Genomic DNA, 20,141 nt, shown 5'->3' with positions numbered 1-20,141 from the left:
GTCCTGGTTCTCTACACCTACATCCATCAATGTACCTGCCATCACTGACAGGATGCAGTATGCTAAGAGACTTCTCACTACATCTGGCCCGTCTTCCTCTGCTTAATTAATTCAGATGGCGTCACTGATAAAGTAACCGAGTCTGCAGCATCACTTTCTTTATCTGTACCAACTGCTCCACTCCTTGTCTCCATATCTTAAGGAATTTAATCACAGTTTACGATAGAATGTGAATTTAAATGATGCTTTGAAATCTGATATGGCTAATGTAATAAGGTTTAATCCTCTTTGGACAACAAACATGCACATTTGCTACATATTTTTGGGACAATCCATCTGATGGGTTGAAATATCTCAGTATGGATAAAAGGAAGCCAACTGATGGTGACCTCCAGAGATTACCAGCCTCCACGTTAGCGATGCAGAAGAAGACTGACTTTGAAAAGTTACAATGTGACGTGTTTGCATTTAGTATGGGGTCATGCTTTTAATGTTAATACAACCAAAACAGTTGCATTATTGAGACTTCAGTGAAGGTGTGTAACTATTTTCTTCTTCGCTTACTCACAGGTAACACTGCAATACAGAGAATATTTGAACTAGTGATTATTGCATACAGTTACACTTAAATTGAGTCTCTGCTCCAAACAACCAGTAAAAAAAAGTTCCTTATGCTTGCAGGCATGGAAAAGACCCAGAGAAGCACGGTACATGAACCAGCAAATGGTGTGGCAAATTAAATTCTTGTGCAAACAACATCAACACAGACAACACCCACAGGGCTAATAGAAACGAACAGTTCCCACAGTTAATGTGAAGACATATGATGCACAGCCGAAGACTGAGGCAACCCTAATTCTTAGACTCACTGTGCATGTTAGGGCTCAATCACTCAACATGATCTTCACTTAGTTTTATATTTGTGAAAGACATTTTCAGATGATTATTGTAAATATTTCCCATTTTTCCTTCAATCATCACAGATTATGACCCTAAACCCAACACTAATGCTATACAGAAGACACAAAAATGTCCATTCTGACATGCTTCAAAAGCTATATGTTTGGTACTTTTTGATGTTCTCTAAAGTTAGTGTTGGGGTTACCACTGACAGCTTAAACACATTTTGCCTTTTTAAGTTTGTTGCAAACTGATTTTGCATTACTCTGTTAAATCCTTCACCGATTTCTGGTTGAAGTGTAGAAAATTTTAGCCTAGACACTGAACCTCAGAGATGGTTTTATTAATTTCATCAGCACATATAAACTACTAGGTACAAATCTTTATAGGTTATGAGATCCTAATAACTAATTTTGAGATCTGTGTTTATATCACAAACTAACACAAAGAAAACTATCTGTCCTTTTAGCAGTACAGCTGAATCAATGTGTCCTCTGCTGCCTGCAGTAAATAATGCAGAGGGTAGTCAGGATTATCCATGATGGATTACAGTTTGTTCAGTGACCTTTCTTCCACAGCTGTAAAAATGTCCAATTTTCAGCCAGTCACAGAAACAGCCTTCCAAATACGCTTATTCAGCCTGGTGGTGTTAATCGCTCTGATGTCTGTGTAGGTTCTCAGTCATCCAGGAAAAAAGAAGGCAACTGGACTTCTTTAAGTTTGTGAATACATTTCACTTGGCATCCAAGAGGCTTCTCCAGAGTCCCAGGTATTAGACACCTGGAACTACTCACCAACTTAAAGAAGTCCGGTCGCTTTCTTTTTTCAGATTTCAAGCTGCTAGCTAAAATGCTGCTCTCCCTGTAGACCACAGCTAAGTGCACTACTTCATTTTGCTGCACACATTGAAGGATCAGCTTCCTTAGAAAACAGAGCTCTTGCTCTTGCTCTTGCACTTTTATGCTACAGCCTAATGTTGAAATGGACAGCCAGGTACATGTACCCCTCTACCAGATAAACATCCCATCCTAGGACAGACACAGACTGTAGCTGTCCTTTTCCTTCTGAAGTTGATCACCATTTCTCTGGTCTTATTCAGGTTCAGAAGCAGATTCCTCTCACACCACTCCACAAATCCACTAGTGTTTTGTACTCCTCCTGCCCATTCAACCACTGTAAATTCAGATTATTTCTATATGTGGCATGGTGAGCAGGAATGGAGGAATGGAGACAGCACAACCCCCTGTGCAGCTCTGCGCAGTCTGACATGCTGCAGCTTGTTTGTCGGGTAGTCAATAATCAATTTTTGCAGCATGTCATAAAGATGACACAACACTAGGACAGTGGGAGCACTGTTTGTTCACAATAGGAGGGCCCTGTGTTCAAATTCACCAGCCAGCTGTGTGGACTTGTGCCTGCATGGGTTCTGCAGCCTCGTCTCACAGTCCAAAGACAGGCATGCTGGGTTAAATATCCCTAGATGTGAATGTGAATGGGCATCTATGTCTCTGTGTTTGCCCTGCAACAGTGGTGAGCTGTTCAGGGTGTACCTCACATTTTGCCCAGTTTGATTGCCCAGTGAGATTGCTATTAAACATGAAGGAGGAGGTGGGACCTCAATATCACATCTCCACCCCCATCTGCTTTACAGAATATCCTTACAAATGAGCAGTGAGCCCACTGGCTCCACTTCTGTTAAGTTTTATCCAAAGATTCTATGTTATGCACCCACCATCATATGGTCCATATGGTTTAGTAACTCATCTCTGACCTTGAGTATGTAACTCATCCCATCTCTCCACCTAAAGAACAACTTACTTTGGAGCTGCTTCTGTGTAAATTGTTAAAATCATAATATTATAATGTTTAACCTAATTAATGACCCTAATAGAACGACATATTACAGACAGGCACCATCAGCCTGAAGAGAAGAATGCATTTATATTCATGAATAAAAAGAAGTTAACATGTGTCACCATCAGAGATTGGCAGTAACGCGTACGTAATCCGATTACTTTTTTCAAGTAACGAGTAAAGTAAGGGATTACTATTCCAAAAACGGTAATCAGATTACCGTTACTTTCCCGTAGGAACGCTGCGTTACTGCGTTACTAAAACCGTGATTTTTTGCGAGAATGTCTCATGACAGTGACGTAAGCAAGTGCAACGTTCGTGACTACAGCTGTGTGCAGATCAACAACGGACAATATATCGAGTGCAGGAGAGAGTATGAGCATGTAGGAAGTACTGACCTTACTTTGAGTTTGATTCCATAAAAAGTGACAAAAACATTAGTGTCCGTTGTGCGTGGGAAGAAAACTTCTTTTTACAGCGAAAAAACACCCCAAACTTCCAAGCAAGCACCGAGTGCGCTACAACGTAATGGGAAATTCACAGAGAAACTCGCGGAGTCTTCCACTGACCGCTGCGGCACACCTGCATCAGGGCAAACCTCCGCCTACCCAACTCCTGCTTTACAGGTGAAAATAGAGCAAAAGGCCCGCTAGTCTTTGACTTTATTTATTTTCTGCTGGGGTTTACTTGCATCTATTTGAAAGAGTGAGTGTAAACACAAAAAATATTTTATTTTATGTGCTGGAATGTGCAGAAAATAGGTTTAAATATTAAACAAATTTCTTCCAGTCAGAGAATGTTGCATATAATTAAATTTTTGCTTGATGCATAAAGTTAAAAGATTAAAACGAATAAAATAAGTTTTAAAAAGGGACTTTTCCATTTGATTACATTTTGTATGATGGATTATGTAGAAAAAGTAGAATTGGGCTATATCACCTATTCAGGTTGTAAATTGTGTTTTTAAAAAGTAACTAAGTAACTAAGTAATTAATTACTTTTGAAAATAAGTAATCAGTAAAGTAACAGGATTACGTTTTGGGGGAAGTAATCAGTAATTAGTTACTGATTACTTTTTTCAAGTAACTTGACCAACACTGGTCACCATATTACATGCAATGAAATAAAAGTAAAAGAAACATTGGCAAATCAGCATTCCTTCTCTTGATGTACATTTTTCATAACATTCACATGTTTTTTGTTTGTTTTTTGTTTGGGCTTTTCCATAAAGAGTTTTCAGCGCTACAGTTAGCCGACGCTGAGCGTGAAAGCCTGTATCCTCGAGGTTTAATGAAGTGCCTCAGCAGTGTGTAATGGAGACAGTTGCCTACAATCTTGTCATTAACACCACGCTGCAGACTGAAGCTCTGTGCTGCTCTTCATTTTTCTTACCAAACTACCATTTTCAGCTTTCTAATGTGAAAATCAGTCAAAGTCAGGCTTTAAAATATTGAATGTTACAGTTACTAGTTATTGATATTCACTGACCAATCACAATATTTACCTGATTGTTGTTGTTTTTTTATTACATGAAGATCTTGAATGACCATTTGTCATCTGTTTCTGTGCTAAGTATAGTACGATTGTATGTGGCAGGTAATGGAGTATTTTGCTTTACAGTCCACTGATTCGTGCTCTTAAGTTTTAAAGTTATATGGATTTTACATATGAGTAATAATGTCACACTGATGATGTAGCTAATGCTACTAGCTGGTAAAAACACTGTGCAAGGCAGACTTAATCTCATTATTGTTGGAATGATTGAGGCATTTTCTATCTTTGCATATATATCTTGCCCTTATGTCTGATTAAAATGATGTATTTTCATAAATACAGCAGTATGTGGTAAGCAAGATAATGCAGAAGTTATATTTAAGTTTAAATTAGCAGAAATTCCATTATTTTAAATAATGGAAATCCCTATGGCCCAGAAGCTTACTTTTCTCCACTCTTAGATCCTTATGGTGTCAAAAAGCCAAGAACTATTTAATATGGGCATAAGGCAGAATGCTAAAAAAGAATGAAGCTGGAAATAAGCAACAAAATCCTAGTTTAATCCATAGAGCAAAGCACTTTAAACCAGGAGAGGAGGGAAATAGAAAGATTACACCTGAAGGGAATAATAATACTCTAAATCCTAAAGTGTGAAATTTATCTTCAGCTTTTTCCTCCAAGTTATAGTCCTGTGGTTTGTGTTTGTATTATGTGAAGTTAAACTCATTTTGAAAATAAATAAATAAACTACATCAAAATAAATTATTAGAAAATGTTTAAACAACAAACCAGAAGCACTCTGAGAGCATAAACCTCCTCCAAAGTTCACTCTCTAGGTAGTATTTAATTTTAAGGAAAAACTATTAGAATTTGACCTCCTTCAAGGTCATAAATACAGAAGTCAAATGTGAGATGATATCTTAAATATCTATGCTGTACTTTCTATATGTTGACAATACACAACACACAAAATGCTTGAACTAGAGGAACTCCAAACCTCTGATTGGTAGTGTAAATAAAACCATTAATATTTAAAACAGAACTGAGCACACAACCTAGTTTCAGACATAACCGGAGCCGTTACAACAGTTCACCGGCTCAGCAGCAATATGAAGACACAATTTATGACTGTCATCCAGAATTCAGGTCATGATTTCCCATTTTTCTCTGTCTGCTCTTTCTTGCTTCGAGGTATCAATTATGCTCTGGCACATATGATGTGGCTTCAGAGGCTTTTAAAAGAAAACTCACAGCTGCAGTTTGACCCGAGCCTCCCCGACCGGCAGCGAAGGCGTAAAGACAAGAGAAGAAAACGATGTTGGCAGCTTTAATGGACGGTTGTTGAAAAGTCAAACCTGATCGGTGGTTCAAATTTCTCAGCTTTCAAGCTCAAGTCTTTGAAATGTTTGTACTCATGTTACCCGCTCTCTTGTCGGCTTTGCAGCCCCGGGCTATACAGTAAAGAGAGGCTTATGATACACTCGTGATTCGATTGAGGTCGTAGATAAGGGGCCGCTCTTGTGCTCTACATATAAATCACATAATGTATAGATGACCTTGTGGTGTCTCATCTCAAATCTGGGTCATTTCCACACAACAGTCTTGACAGTCACATCTCATGACAGAATTAGTGTTCTGTTTTTCCCGAAAGGCTCATTTTCTCACTTTGGAACAAACGCTCTCATAACATTTATATTGCAGATTCGCACCTGTCTGATGGCGTGCAGCAGCTTGCCGTAGGAGTAGAGGATGACGCCGAACGGCAGAACGAGGCAGAAGGTGAACAGGCAGATGATGTAGGAGATATTGTTTGGCGTACGTGTCCTCCAGTCAACCGAGCAGGTGGTGCCGGGACCCTCGGGACCATATCTGCTCCAGCCCAGCAGCGGAGGCACGGTCCAGGCCACGGAGTAAAGCCAGGAGAAGCAGATCCCTGCCAGGGTTGGGCGGAAGTCTCTACCGTCTGCAATAGTCTGCGCCATCATGGTGCAGTAGCGCTCGTAGGACAAAACAGCCAATGAGATGAGGGAAACAATACCTGAGGAGGGAGAAGTTCAGAACAAGTGGTCAGACCCAGATATCAAGCAAATTTTGGGCTTTTGGGAGTCAGTGAGCAGAGGAGAATGAAAAAGCTTTCCTCAGAACTGGAGCAACTGCATTCTGTTTCCCTTATTGTTATTGATTGATACATTTAGATACGAAGTCATGTCAATTTTCCGCTCGCTTTGATCATCTTAATAGCGTTTAACTTTGCATTGCTGGGGCACAAACAGAGGAGAATGAACTTCATTAGCTGGCATTTGCTTTGAAAGCTTTACAGTAACTGTGATGGCAAAGGCCTGCTGGATTCATTTCAATTTGTACATCTTGGAGCGCACTAAGGTTTGAGCTTTTTGTTCATCCACACGTGTTTACTTCAGGCATTATCATATGTCAACCGAATCAGAATGTTTTTGTCTCTTTGCTTATGTACTTCTTTCCACTACAGGGCCTTCAGCCTGCTCCACTCTGGGTGTAGTGGGAGGATCACACATACAACGCATTCACTGTTATTTGACTTTCTACATTCATTCATATTTATGAATTCCCATGCCTCGTAATCCCAGGTTTAAACCCTCAAACAAGCCTTTGAAATGGTATGAAAGGTAAAGCTAGGTGGCCATGTTTAAATTAAACTGATTGTTTCTGCCTTTGTTTTCCTGTGAGAAAATCTTGTTTCAATGACTGCTTCTTGATAAAGCGGCAACCTATAATCTGTCTATTCTGCACAGCCATGTTTTGAGCAGGTGCAATCAGACATACCCCCGTTCAGTGAGTGCTTCTGTATCACTTTTAGCATTTGGCAATCATTTGTAGCTACAAAAACACGGGTTACAAAGAATCCAAATAGCAGTATTCAACACATGCTCACATTTCTTTTGGTTAACTAGAGTTTGCATACTGTTTTTTTCCCTCTTTTTCAGTTCAATGTTTTGATTTTGTGCTACTGGCAGTAAGTAAAAAACTACTGAACACTGACTATTTGAACTGCAGGTAGTCATTTCCATTCAAGCTCAATCAGAAGATTAGTTTCATGATAACCAGAAAACACTAAAAAACTAAAAGGACTTTTGAAGAACTTTTCCTTCACAGAGGAGAATGTCGTAGTTAATTGACAAACAACACTGGAAACACGCATTGCATCACAATTTAACGAAACCTCAAAAGATCTTTAAATGCTTCTTTTTTCTGACCAACACAATAAAATCAAATCATAGTCAATATATTCTTTGGTTAAGAAAAGAAAGCAAATTAGCCTAAACAACTGATAGATTATTTATTGACAGTTTTAATCATTGTCAACCGAGTAGCTCTAATTCATTTGGGAAACTTTCAGTTAACTGAAAATGGAGTTTATTCAACAGCAGAAGTTGTGTCGTGGACTGATACAAACCCTGAGTCGTTGTATCCTCTAGTAGTTTAAAATATCATCACAACCTGTTCACACCAAAAAATGAAAAAAAGAAACACCACTTACAGAAACACTGATTTGCAGACAGCACAGCCATGTGCTGTCTTTCCTCTGTGTTAACTGCAGATTGAAGAAAGAAAATTGTTGCTGAAGTGAGTTAAGTCTTAAATCAGAGCTAATCAACACATACAGGCGAAAGTACTGGTGCAGAGGCACTTTACCTCCATTATGCTGAGTCTGCTTGGGAAAGAGACTTTGATTACAGGCAATCAGAGCGCCTTAATGCATAATGAAGCCTTCTGATTGGCTGAAACCATGCCATGTTGGCGTGGACAGCACACCGGGGCTGGGCGCATGATGTGTTGAGAGGAATAGCAAAGGGTGAGTGTCTTGAAAATAATGGAAATGATTTGGTGCTGGCATGTCTTGTGAAAGATGTGTGTGCGTGTGTGTGTGTGTGTGTGTGTGTGTGTGTGTTTTCAGGTGGCTGAAGAGGGAGTGAGAGCTCTCACTTTTCATTACTGGCTAGATAATGCATGGACACTTCAGATGTGTAGTTTTCCAGGTCAGACAGAAACTTCATTACACTCTGTACTAAGACAAAAACAAAAAAATATCAGTTTAAAGTTCTTGATAAAAGCCAAGACACTAAAAAAAAAAGAAAACAAATATTTTAATTGCCATATATTTAAAGTCGCCACTAGGGGTCTCCAAAGTCAGTTCTTTGGCCAGGTTGGCTTTGCATTTCTTTAATGTTTTTACCCTAAAAATACATGCCTGAATTGTATTTTTTCAGAGTGCAGCAGTAGTGTTTTATAAAAATGATCTAAACAGCTTGTGTGAGTTTGTGGTACTGTGTACCACGTTCAGGGAAGCAATCTGCTGATACATTGCAAAGAATGGTTAATGTTACACTTTGTCAGTCTGCCCCAGAGCAGCTGTAGCTACAACTGTAGTTTGCCTCCACCAGTGTGTGAATGTGAGAGTGAATGAATAGTGGAATTGTAAAGCGCTTTGAGGGCCCCGAAAAGTGCTATATAAATGCAATCCATTATTATTAATATTATTATTTGTGGATTTTGTGCTCACTCCTCATTTTAAAAGGATCGCCTCCAACAGTGTGCAGCTACTGATTGTGAACACAGCTGCAGCTGCTTCACCCAGCAGCTGATGTGGTGGCATCCACGGACACATCCAGCTGTTACTGTCTGAACCTGTGTGCTTCATTATGTTGCCGACATACAGTAGCTTCAACACAATAAACCATCTCTGCATACATACAGAGTCAGACTCATTAAAAAAAATAATCAGAGCAAGAATCATAACTAATAAATCTTAGTCATGGTTAAAGTCATAGTGACAGCCGTATCATCACAGCAGCAGTCTGTCTCTGTTTAGAGAGAACACTTCCCCCAATCCACTCATCCATTTTCCACCAGAGGAAGTCTCAAGACTTTTCCCACTCTGTCCCCACCATTTCCAATCTAGCCTAGAGACAAACCCTCCATGGCATGTTCTGCATCTGCCCTGGGGTTTCATCCCAGTTGGAAAATTCCTACATAACTGACCTAGAAGCTCTTCCACTTTTCTTTCTCAAGGCAATGGCTGAGACAAAATAAGAGAAAGGCACACCATAGAAAAGACACAAATTGGCGAACAAAGTGTTGGAAGCAGTGCAAAGAACCTGGTCTGAGTATAGAGTCTGTATGTGCGTGGCCTGAGTGATGAGGGGTGCTCACACCGTGGCTCAGATTGGTGAGGTGAGTAGGGAGGAGAGGGGGGTGGGGGATAGTGTTTGTTGGCACTCTGAATGGCTCAGGGGAAGAAGCTGTTTGTGAGATAATAATATTGTATTGCTGATTACGTTTAACCATTAGTGTCAACATTAACCTGCACTAAAGGAGCCATACAGATAAAGACTATTTTTGAATAACAATAAAATTGGGCAAGGAAAAATAATAATAATTTTTTCTTTACCTCCCTCTGTGTTTTTTTTTTTCTTAATGAAAAAGACTTCAATCCATCAGTTTTCTTAACTGCTTATCCAGTTCACAGTCGCAGGGAGAAAAGGCTTACATCCTTTAATACAACAGCCCCCAAAGGACAAAGTACAAACAAGGCTGATAGCAAAACATTTAAGAGTGAAATTCTGCAGTTCGGTAAACTCAACATCCACAAATTAAAACAACAACAACAACAACAAAAACCCAACATCTCATTAGGCATAAGGTTGACTCCTGAGCCAGGCCTATTCCGATCTCTTTGAGTTCTTAGGTAATTTACAATTGACTCCAGTGTCCAACATCTGATTAAAAAATGTAATTAAATGAAATTAATAAATGAAGCTTGTAATATTCTTAAATGTACAGTTATGTGAACTCTAGCCCATATTTTCTTTCTGTATGACTTTTTTCACATTTCTCTTAAGGTCCCACCACAGCATTTCACTATGATTGAGGAGTAGACTTTGACTGTTTCATTGCAACACCTTCTTTTCTTTTTAAGTCATTCTGTTGTAGATTTGTTGCTGTGCTCAGGATCATTGTTCTGATGCATGGGCCAGGCTTTAGCTGTCAGGCAGATGGCCTCTAGAACACTTTGGCATACAGAGGACTTAATGGTCAACTCAGTGACTGCAAATTGCCCAGGTTCTATGGCTGCAAAGCGACCCCCAACATCCCCCCACCACCACGCGATATTTGTGCTGACATGCTAAGTTTGGCTTACTCCAAAAGTGAGGCTGTGCATGATGGACGAGCATCTCCACTTTGGGCTTGTCTTTCCAAAGGAGATACAGAAGATACAGAAATCTTTGTTTGGATGCAACTTTGAAAACCTAAGCTGTGCTTTCAACCTCTTCTAAGAGAGAAGAGGCTTTCTGCTGGCAACACTGTCCACGTGTCATTTGCCAAAGAAACAAGGGGGACAAGCTGAAAGAACCACTGACATCTATCCATCCAAAAGGGTCACCTGTTAAATCTAATACTTGCGCCACACTCATCTTGTTGGTTACTTCCCTCCCCCCCACCCCTAAAACACTTCTAAATACTCTCTGTAGTGTGATTTCTTTCATATTTTATATAATTATTCAATCTATTTGCACAGTAAAAGTACAGCATTGATCTTACTGTTGTTTTAGGAAGCAATATAAAAGCTCATGAAAAAGGACAAGAAAACCAAATGAGTACTGTGGAAAAAAATGAATTGCATAATCTCTGGTAAACAATACACAATGATATAGTGGATTCTCTTCATATGAATGGTCTGCCACCTCAGCAACTGGGCAACTTCTAAAGGCAACAAATCTTCCATTCATTTCCTATATTGACTGCACAGTCTGCACTCGGAGCCTGGTTAGAATATCAACCCCTAAAAGTTGGCTTTGATTCAAACTTGGCCCACTTTGATTCTGCAACATGCATTTTAATGGGATTTTCACCTGAGGCCCGATTCTTCCCCATCCAACTCCATACTAGTGTGGAATAGATTTATGGTAAAATGAATGACCCCATGTTCCAAGCCTGAGTCAGCACAGGAGCTAATCATCTTTCATTGTCTTTTTTCTTCTCATTCTTTTCCTTTGTCTCACTCTCTCTTTCTCCTTCTTCATCTCACTCCTGCTGTCTCTTTCCATCCATCTTCCTCGTACACTCCAGCTGACATCATTTTTTTTCTTCATTTCTCTGCATTACCCATCACTGCCACCTCAGCACAATATGCAGCACTATGTTTACTGTATGCAATTCCTTCAGTATTATGTAAATACCTAACCTGGTTTCTCTGATCAGGTTAGGAGATTCTATGAGTCTGATTTCTGCCACCACATTTCTGAGAGCAAATGTCATGTCATCTGCAAACTTTAAACAGGGGACGTATTGTAAAATTGTAATATAAGCACTATTAGATTAAAAGAATAGGGAAAAGAAAAGAAGAGAAAAGTTTCCACAGATATAACAAATCCATTAGACCACTAAATGTTTTACCTCTGAAGTGGAGACTTTTCTATATGTGAGAGTAATCTAAAAACTCAGGCTTCAAACTCAGTTTCAGACTGTTTTTTCTATTCTTGGCTCTGTGATGGTATTAAGAGTGGATTTAGCTGGAAATGATTGTAACAGGTCCACTAAGTATGACTCAAGCTGGCAACTACAATATTAATTGCTAATGACTCCTGTAAGTTCAGCTTTTGTGGGTCGGGCTTATTCCAGTGCATTCGTGAAATCTTTGGTGTGCCGTTGCCTTGAGCACCTCCAGGTGGTCCTGAGCACTTTTTGTGTTGTTGTAGTTTGTCCCACTGAACAGTTGGGGGCAGCCACTGCTGTCTACAGCCCAACTGATTCATCCGCATATTGATTTAGCTGATATTAGCTATTTGGCATCAGCATTTATAAACTCTAATAAGAGAAAATTGAAAAAGTAAATTAGAGAAACACCCTTCAACCACATTACGACTGTTGATGTTGCATCATTTGTCCACCAGAGGGCAGTCTCTGTTGCATACACAAATAGCTTTCCTTCAAATTTGTGTATGTTTTGTGTCAAAGACAAAAAATTGAACATATATCTAAATATCTGATTTTGAAATCACCAAATATCTGTATCTGTCTTAAAGACTGTATAACATTGAGGCTCTCTCAATGAGTGATAAGTGGCAAAGTCACATCCATATGAATTCTAGAACCACAGGAGTTGTTATAACAAAGTGATCAATGTCATTCACTTCATCTGTCAAATTTGTTTAATCTGCAACAGAAAAAATGTTCAGTGCCAAAGTTGACACAGACCGGTGGAATATAAGTGACATTAGCACTACTTCCACATTTCTTTCAGAAAATGATTCATTCCCCCAACACAGTTAATCTGATCTGAGTATAATTTCTTGAATAACATGCACACGTTTGTGCATTAAAGCAGGTTCACAAGAGCACAAACATCCAATAAACTTACAATTAAAGCCATAGAAAGTCTTTCCCATGTCTGTTACCCAATTATACACTTCCAATAGCTTGCCCATTAATCAGTGTTGGCTTGTTCACAGAGAAACAAAACAACAACAAAAGACAGCGAAAAAGAGAAAATGGTTGTCAGTGACTTCATGAGAATGACCTTATTCCAGCAAAAGTGACCTGATGAGGCTTGATGACAAGCCTGCTAACCATCACCACTGTAGCTCTGCTGTGCGTGCATCAGAGCAGACAATGTCTCATTAGCGAATTAAAAAACAGACAGAATTTCACCTCAGCTCACCCAGACAGGGGATGAAATTAGGTCTCAGCTCTGTTTTCACATCAGTCTCGACAAACTGAGTAGCTTATTTCTAGACCTATAAATTTTGCTGTATCCAGTTTAATACATATTTCTAGTAACACTCGGATAAATAAAGGTAGTTCTTATTTATTTCTTCAATTCAGTTATTTAGTTTTTTTTAGTTGGAGCTGCTTCTAATGCAGGCTGGTAAGATTTGTAGTAATTGAGTGCACAACAGAACTCTGCCATCACTTTGTGCCACTGCATTTCAATAGTATGAAGCTTCTTACATGCAAACAAATTGCTGAAATTTGTTAAGCTTTTGCAAATACTTAATCCACTGAATACAAATAGATTTTCACCAGCAGAAACTCATTGAAAAGATTGATATTTAGTTGAAAAGTGAAAGGGAATGTATGGGCTCAAATTGTGGTCATAAATATTTTGTACTTGTAAATCAGAATTTGTATGTGTAAAAAAAATTTGTGTGTGTGTAAAAAAGATTTGTGTTGTGACTTAGCCAAAAAATACGTGTGAAACTCTGCAAGTTACAAGTACGAATTTTGACCCGACTTTTCTTCCTTTGATCTGATTGGCCAATGTCATGTCAATCACAAATTTAACTATCCAATCAGAGAACAGATGGGTTTGGCTATTGGAGGGGTGCTTTATGGAGCTTCAGGTCCTTGAAGGGAATAAATGCCCTTTTACATGCCAGCCCAGCGTTTTCCTTCATCACCACGAAGGAAAACAGTCTGTGGTGGTTTGGTGATTTTTGTGTCACAGGTTTATGTGCTTAATACAGGGACTTCCACAGCCTTTTCAACAGCGCTGCGAACCGCGGGGGAGGGGGGGCAGTGTTTTGGAAATGACAGTCTTCACTAGTGGGGATAGTTACAAAGCTTTCTTCGTTATGAATTAGCATACATGTTTTTATTGAACATTTAAAGAACTAGCAAAAAAAAACTCTTGTAGAGGACATAAAGTCAGAGATAGAAACGACAAGGAGCAGGTGCATCTAGTACAGGTAGAGCTGCTGCAAAAACCCACAGAGCTCAGCAGCCAGCGCCTTTGCTTTTAGTTAGCATTAGCAGCACATCCTGCATCCGATGTGAAAGGACCTTTATGCTGCGCACTGTGACTCACAGCCATGGTCCCGGGTCTGACTTTGTGTTAAACTAATCCTAAAGTAATAATGGTATTTCTAACCACTGATATACCACAACTTTACCCTTTCAACAGCTGCTGAAAGTTATGGGACCTCGCTTCTATCGGATATTTATATAGAGATCCTCCAGCTTCAAACTGTATTACCCTTCAAGGACCTGCAGTTCAAAAAAGCGCCCCTCCACAGCCAAACCAATCTGTTCTCTGATTGGATAGTAAAATTTGTGATTGACATGACATTGACCAATCAGATGAAAGGAAGAAAAATAGGGTCAAAATTCGTTTTTGTAACTTACAGAGTTTCACACGTATATTCTTTGGCTAAGTCCACATACAAATCTTTTTTACGCACACACAAATTCTTTTTTTCACATATAAATCCTGATTTACAAGTACAAAACCGATTTACAAGTACAAAATATTTATGACCACAATTTGAGCCTATAGGAATGCTCTGATCTTTGCAAACTCCTCAAAAAACAGAAAGTTGGAACCCACTACTGCAACACCATGACATTACAGCATGCAGACAATAAGCTCTGATCTTCAAGTTGCAGGTATAAATAAATTCACAGTGCATATGGAGCTATGAGTCTGTGTACCCAAGTAGGTGCTCTGTAAATGTGATTACTATCAAATCATAACCAAATCAAATGTCATGTTAAAGCATCCACTAATCTTTTTTTTAGATAATAATAACAAATTTATGTATATAGATTTTTTTTTAACATTATTACTTTATATTTGGGATAAAACCCCACATTGAAGATAAGTATACATGTCCACACAGTCAAACATACAATCCTACATTCATTCTTGCATGCACACTTTCACACATACAAGAACAAGAGCTAAAAGTAAAGAGCAGAACGATTAAGAAAATGAGTCAAAATGAGTTTTCAGCAGATGTTTAAAATTAAATTAAGCCAGCCTGTTCCAAAATGTAGGAGCTCCAACTTCAAAAGCGTGGTCACCTCTTAAAATAAAAGCATGAAACAGATGATCAGATGATTGGAGAGGCCAAATGTTGGAATAAAATCTCAGCAGGCCTGGTATATATGCCTGCCGTGTAGGTTTTTACATGTTATTAATGAAACTTTAAAATTCTGAATTTCCCAGGCTTGTTAGGAGCCTAGCTGCTGAGTTTGGGCCTGTTTGACACAGGCTAGTTGATCATTGAGGTTTGTTTTTTGTGATGATTCTTAAATGAAGGCAACAAGACTGGATTAGATATGAGATTCAAAATGCAAATACTGATGAAACATGATACCAAGCAGATGATATGATATTGCTGGAGTGGGAGCCGGTGTAATGACTGACCTCCTTAGAAAAATTGTCAGGGTCGAACACAAGTACCTCAGTTTTGCCAGAAATAAGGTCTTTCCAAGCATCTGAAAAGATTACTTTTCTGTGAAATGCAGGCAGTGATGTTTGTTGGGTTATATCTAACTATTTATTCTAAAGAGACAACACAATTCAAGTTGAAGCTCCTCCTCGAGTTCCCTTTTATCCCACCAGAAAACAGTCTAGCTTGAGCTCTGACTCCTCTTCGAGATGAAAGAAACAAATCCCACAGCATTTTATAAATAAATACCACAAGCCTCACTCAGTATGATGTGAGGTTACCGTCTGTCCATACTGGGCTGCACATTTCCTTGTTTTTCCACTTGTCTGATCAATTCAAACCAAAAAGTCATCAATCACTCCCGACTCAATTCTTTGATGTCAGGGTGCCCATCTCTGAAACATCTCTGAAGCATCTCACTCAAGGGTTTTTTTTGTGTGTGTAATTTTTCAGACAACCCTTTGATCCCATTACGTACAGTTTTGATCCTCTTGGTTATTGCTTGTTTATTCCACAGTTGTTCCTGAACGTGCACCAGTGGAAAAAATTATAGTCCAAACTTAAGTGCTCAGTTTTCTGGTTATAGATATATAACCAGAAAACTGGTTATATATCTATAACCTATATAGGTTACCTGCTCTGATTACCTATATAGGTATAGGTTATAGATTATAGAAGACGATGCTTGTAGCATCCAGGGCTTTATTGAGCAGCTGCTGACCAGGCCAGTAACTGTGAAATTGAGCTGGGTCAGTGGGGAAAAGATGAGAAAACACAGGCCAGATTGAAAGTGGTTTGAGGGGGGAGAAACTATGCTGCAGGTCAGGACTCCAAAGAGAAAACGGCAGATTTAAGAGTGACAGACTCCATAAAAAAGTAATTTAATTTAAGAGATTTGACAACTGACTTCACTAAACCGTCCTGACTCCAAAGAGAAAACAATACCACCGTAGAGCACCTTATATCACACTAGACTACTCATAAAATGGCTGAGTCAAGTGCAATATTGTACTGCACCTTCCTCCAAGTGCAGACTCAGAAGGTAAAACAATATATATAGAGGCGACAGCAACATCCTGCTGCACCTTACACTGCTTGAATTCCAAACTTCTAAGCGAGAAGAGATTTAAGAGCAACAACATCTCAGTGCACCTCCCTGAAAGTCCAGGCTCCACCATGAAAACAGCTAAATAAAGAGCAACAGCAGCGTACTTAACTTTACAGCAAGTTCAGACTCCACAGATGAAACGGCAACAGCTTACTACATCTATGTTCAAGTCAAGGTGTAAAGAGAAAACTGCCAAAATCTTCCCAAACTTCACTCCAAACTCCACAGACAAACCACATAAATTAAGGGGAACAGCACATTCTTGCAAATTCAGACTTCACAAATGAAACATCACATTTAATAGCACTCAAACTTTGCTGTCAAGACTCCTTAGAGAAAACAACTGGTTTTATAATGACATTTTTGTTCTCTCTCTTTACAGGTGAAGACAGGTCTGTATTCAAGTCTATGGGCAGGCTGATTGTTCACTTAAAACTTGAAAGTCCCTTTAGTGCAAAAGAAGAACATCTGCATTCAGGGGAGAGAAAAAAGTCTGGCACAGCAGGATCACCTCCCAATCATCCTGGTGTTCTTCCCTGGTTTTCATCGCTCCAGTGGGTAGAAAATCAGGATTCTTTGGTTTGTGAACATGGGGCTGACATCAATCAATCAATCCCAGACAGTAATTACAGTGATTGCCCCGAAACCGAAAGGTCACTGGTTTGATCCCAGCTCTGTCAACAGTCCTGTGCGCACAAATCTGAGACAAGACCTCTGAGGATCCAGATAAGAGCCTTACAAGAGCAGATTTATTACGTAATGCGATCAGAAATGCTTTTTCCATGTTTTATGTTTATTTTAGCGTTCATCTTTTCAACGCCAATCATCTTCTCCCTGCAAAAAAATGAAAATAAAAAATCTAGCTACAGAGTCCTCTTCACCAGATCGCATTATTTATGTCCCTGTAAGGGAAGTTTGGAAGCACACCACCATCAGATGATGCCTTCATAACAAAACTCGAATTTCCTTTAATTAATATTAATCGTTTTATGAAATTACCTGGAAAATTAAGCTGTTAATCATGCCGAATTTCTGTTGCCCATTGCTGCAGTCAAGGAATGCATTGCAAGCTGCCAATTAATTTTGCCTGTGAAACAGCTTTGGATAAAAATGATGATGACATGAGAATTTCACACAGGCTAAATTTGTTGGGAAAAGACGAAAATTGTATGAAATTATACACAGACCCGGTCTGACAGGCAACAGAATACGGTGCAATAAGTATTTCGATTTTTGTTGGGGGGAAATAAAAGGAAAGCGAAGATTAGACATTAAAAGAAACTAAAAGGAATACTTCTGTTGTTTTGGCAATTCATTCTCTAATGAAACGTATTAATTAAAAATAATTATAAAAATAATAAATTATTAATAATGATAATAATAAATATTCTTACCCAAACATGAGTTAACGAACCCATACCAAACGCACCCAGCGCGTCCGATCAACCACCGCCCCTGGGTGCTGGCTGCGAAGCTGAACGGAGTCCCCAGCACACTAACCAGCAGGTCGCTCGCCGAGATGCTCACCAGCATGAGATTCATGGGCGTGCGCAGAGCCCGGTACCGGCAGAACAGCGTGAGCACCAGGAAGTTACTGAGAAACCCGAAAGTGCCGATGAAGCCCAGGCACACCGCCACCACAAGGTGCCCAGTCGGGCTCAGGGACGGAGGGGGCAGGGAACCGGATACCTCCTCGTACGCGTCCGTCGCCTCCGTGCTGCGGGCTACTCCCTCGGGACAGTGCGCGCAGCTCAGGCTCAAGTTGGAAATGATCATACCGGGATGAGCCGCGAAGTTTGCACCAGTCGGAAGTTTGTACCTCGGGAGGGAACCATCCGGTCTCGGTGTTTTTCACTCATCTGGAGAGGCGAAGGCGTACGGATGTCTCCACAGTCTGCGCGCATGAAGCACGTTTAACGAGGCAAGGGGTAATTTCTGTAAGTAATCTACTTTCTAGTCTGAGAGAGACACTTTGCGAATGAATGAGGAGAAGAGATGCTCTGTCCCGTTAGACCCGCCCCTCCACCGTGCGCTCCGGAGAGGTGCGCTCCTTTTCAGGCGCGGCCACTTAAGTGCGCCTGAGCTTTTATCACCCACAGCGCCCTTTAACGGGCTGGGAGACAAACACCTCAAACAAGAAGCGGTGGGTGGTGTTTGTATGTGTGGATGTGTAGTGGATGTGTGTAACAGGCTCGAGCCACGGTCACACCTGCACCATCAATCAACGCGTTACACAACAACATGTAGGGAAACAAACTTAAAAGCTGCGTGACGGGTGAAGGCATTCAGATTTGTCCTGATTTTTCTAACATATACGTGTAATTAAAAGGAATCACTCAGTTCTCATGTCAGGATTGAAACAGAAAATCCATAAGCTGTCTGACAAGAGATCAGTATGTTACAGCCTGAAGGGGGAAGGGCTCCATCCTCTTTTGAGCTCTCTGATCTGCTGGCTGATCACAGACTGATAACCGTGTTTGTATATTTATAATTTACATAGGGACCTATTGGCCACAGCTTGATTTCAAGGTCCAAAAGCTATGCTATGCTTTTGATAGCTAACTATCAAAAGCATTTTGATAGCACACTATCAAAAGCATGGGAATCAATGATACTGTCTCCAGCTCACAGCCTTCCTTTCTGTCAGTCAAGGGTTTCCTGTTGCTCTTGCTGTGCTTATTCTTAGATGCTGCGTCTGCTGTCTTTCCCTCTCCACTTTTGACAAACACACAAAGAAACATGACATCATTTGATAGGGAGTTCTTAGTAAGAGCGAACAGGAAAATGTGGCATATATGACTATTAGCAACTCGTAGTTAGAAAAATACACTAACAAGCACTTTGTTGCTATACTAATACTGGGTAGAACCTCCCTCTGCTCTCAGTCGGTCTCTGTGTCTTTGTGGATTCCCCAAAGATTTTGGGAATAAATCTTTGAGGTTCTGCTCCATGTTGACATGATTCCGTCATATACTTTCTGCAGATTTTTCAGATGTCAATCTCCCATTCGTGCGCATCTCAAAGCTGTCTGCCAGATCCAGATCTGGATTGAAGGGAGGCTGCTGAAGTCTGAGGAACTTTCGTTTTTTTTTTTTTAGATATTCATCATCCTGCAGGAAGTAGCCATTAAAAGGTGGTAAGTGAGTTACTCAGGGGCTCAAAGTGTGCCAAGAAAGCTGAATTCACTGTTCTGGTCCAATTTATGTTTTTTCCTTTGGCTTTTACTTATTTTGCTTTTGTGGTTTGGTTTTTCCGCCCATTTTCCTGTGACTTATACTTTTCTCTGTGGCACCCCCTGTTTGTCTTTGAGTTTCTTTCAGTCTACCTCATCCTCATTAGTTTTATCTGTGTTCAAATATCTGTGCGTTTATCATCCCCCTCTTCTGCTTGTTTTTTTTCTTTCTTGGTCTTGTGTTTTATTAGTTCCCCCCTTCTGAGGTTTGTGTTTTCCAAGACTTTTTATGTAAGTTCAGTGAGCTTTGTATTAACCCATAAGAACACAGACCCATTTCTCCTCAAAGGTTGTGAGTGAAATGTAGACATGCCAATAGGGTCTGAAAATGGCTACCTGCCAC

The 20,141-nt window shown here is 39.9% G+C and overlaps 1 protein-coding gene across 1 annotated transcript in view; it reads right to left on the bottom strand.

Annotated features, from left to right (window-relative positions):
• Positions 1 to 18,648, bottom strand: part of tmtopsb (teleost multiple tissue opsin b) — a 42,733-nt gene extending 24,085 nt beyond the window's left edge. The window contains exons 1-2 of the mRNA XM_005932147.3: positions 17,961 to 18,648; positions 5,958 to 6,286 (exon numbers count right to left, since the gene is read on the bottom strand). Coding sequence (XP_005932209.1) covers positions 5,958 to 6,286; positions 17,961 to 18,342 — 711 coding nt within the window. The 5' untranslated portion in view covers positions 18,343 to 18,648. The remainder of the gene's footprint in view (positions 1 to 5,957; positions 6,287 to 17,960) is intronic.
• Positions 18,649 to 20,141: the final 1,493 nt, after the last annotated feature.

This window comes from Haplochromis burtoni, unplaced genomic scaffold (genome assembly GCF_018398535.1).
Source record: "Haplochromis burtoni strain Fernald_Lab_line unplaced genomic scaffold, NCSU_Asbu1 Contig_155, whole genome shotgun sequence".
NCBI lineage: Eukaryota > Metazoa > Chordata > Actinopteri > Cichliformes > Cichlidae > Haplochromis > Haplochromis burtoni.
This window is presented reverse-complemented; position numbering and strand designations above follow the sequence as displayed.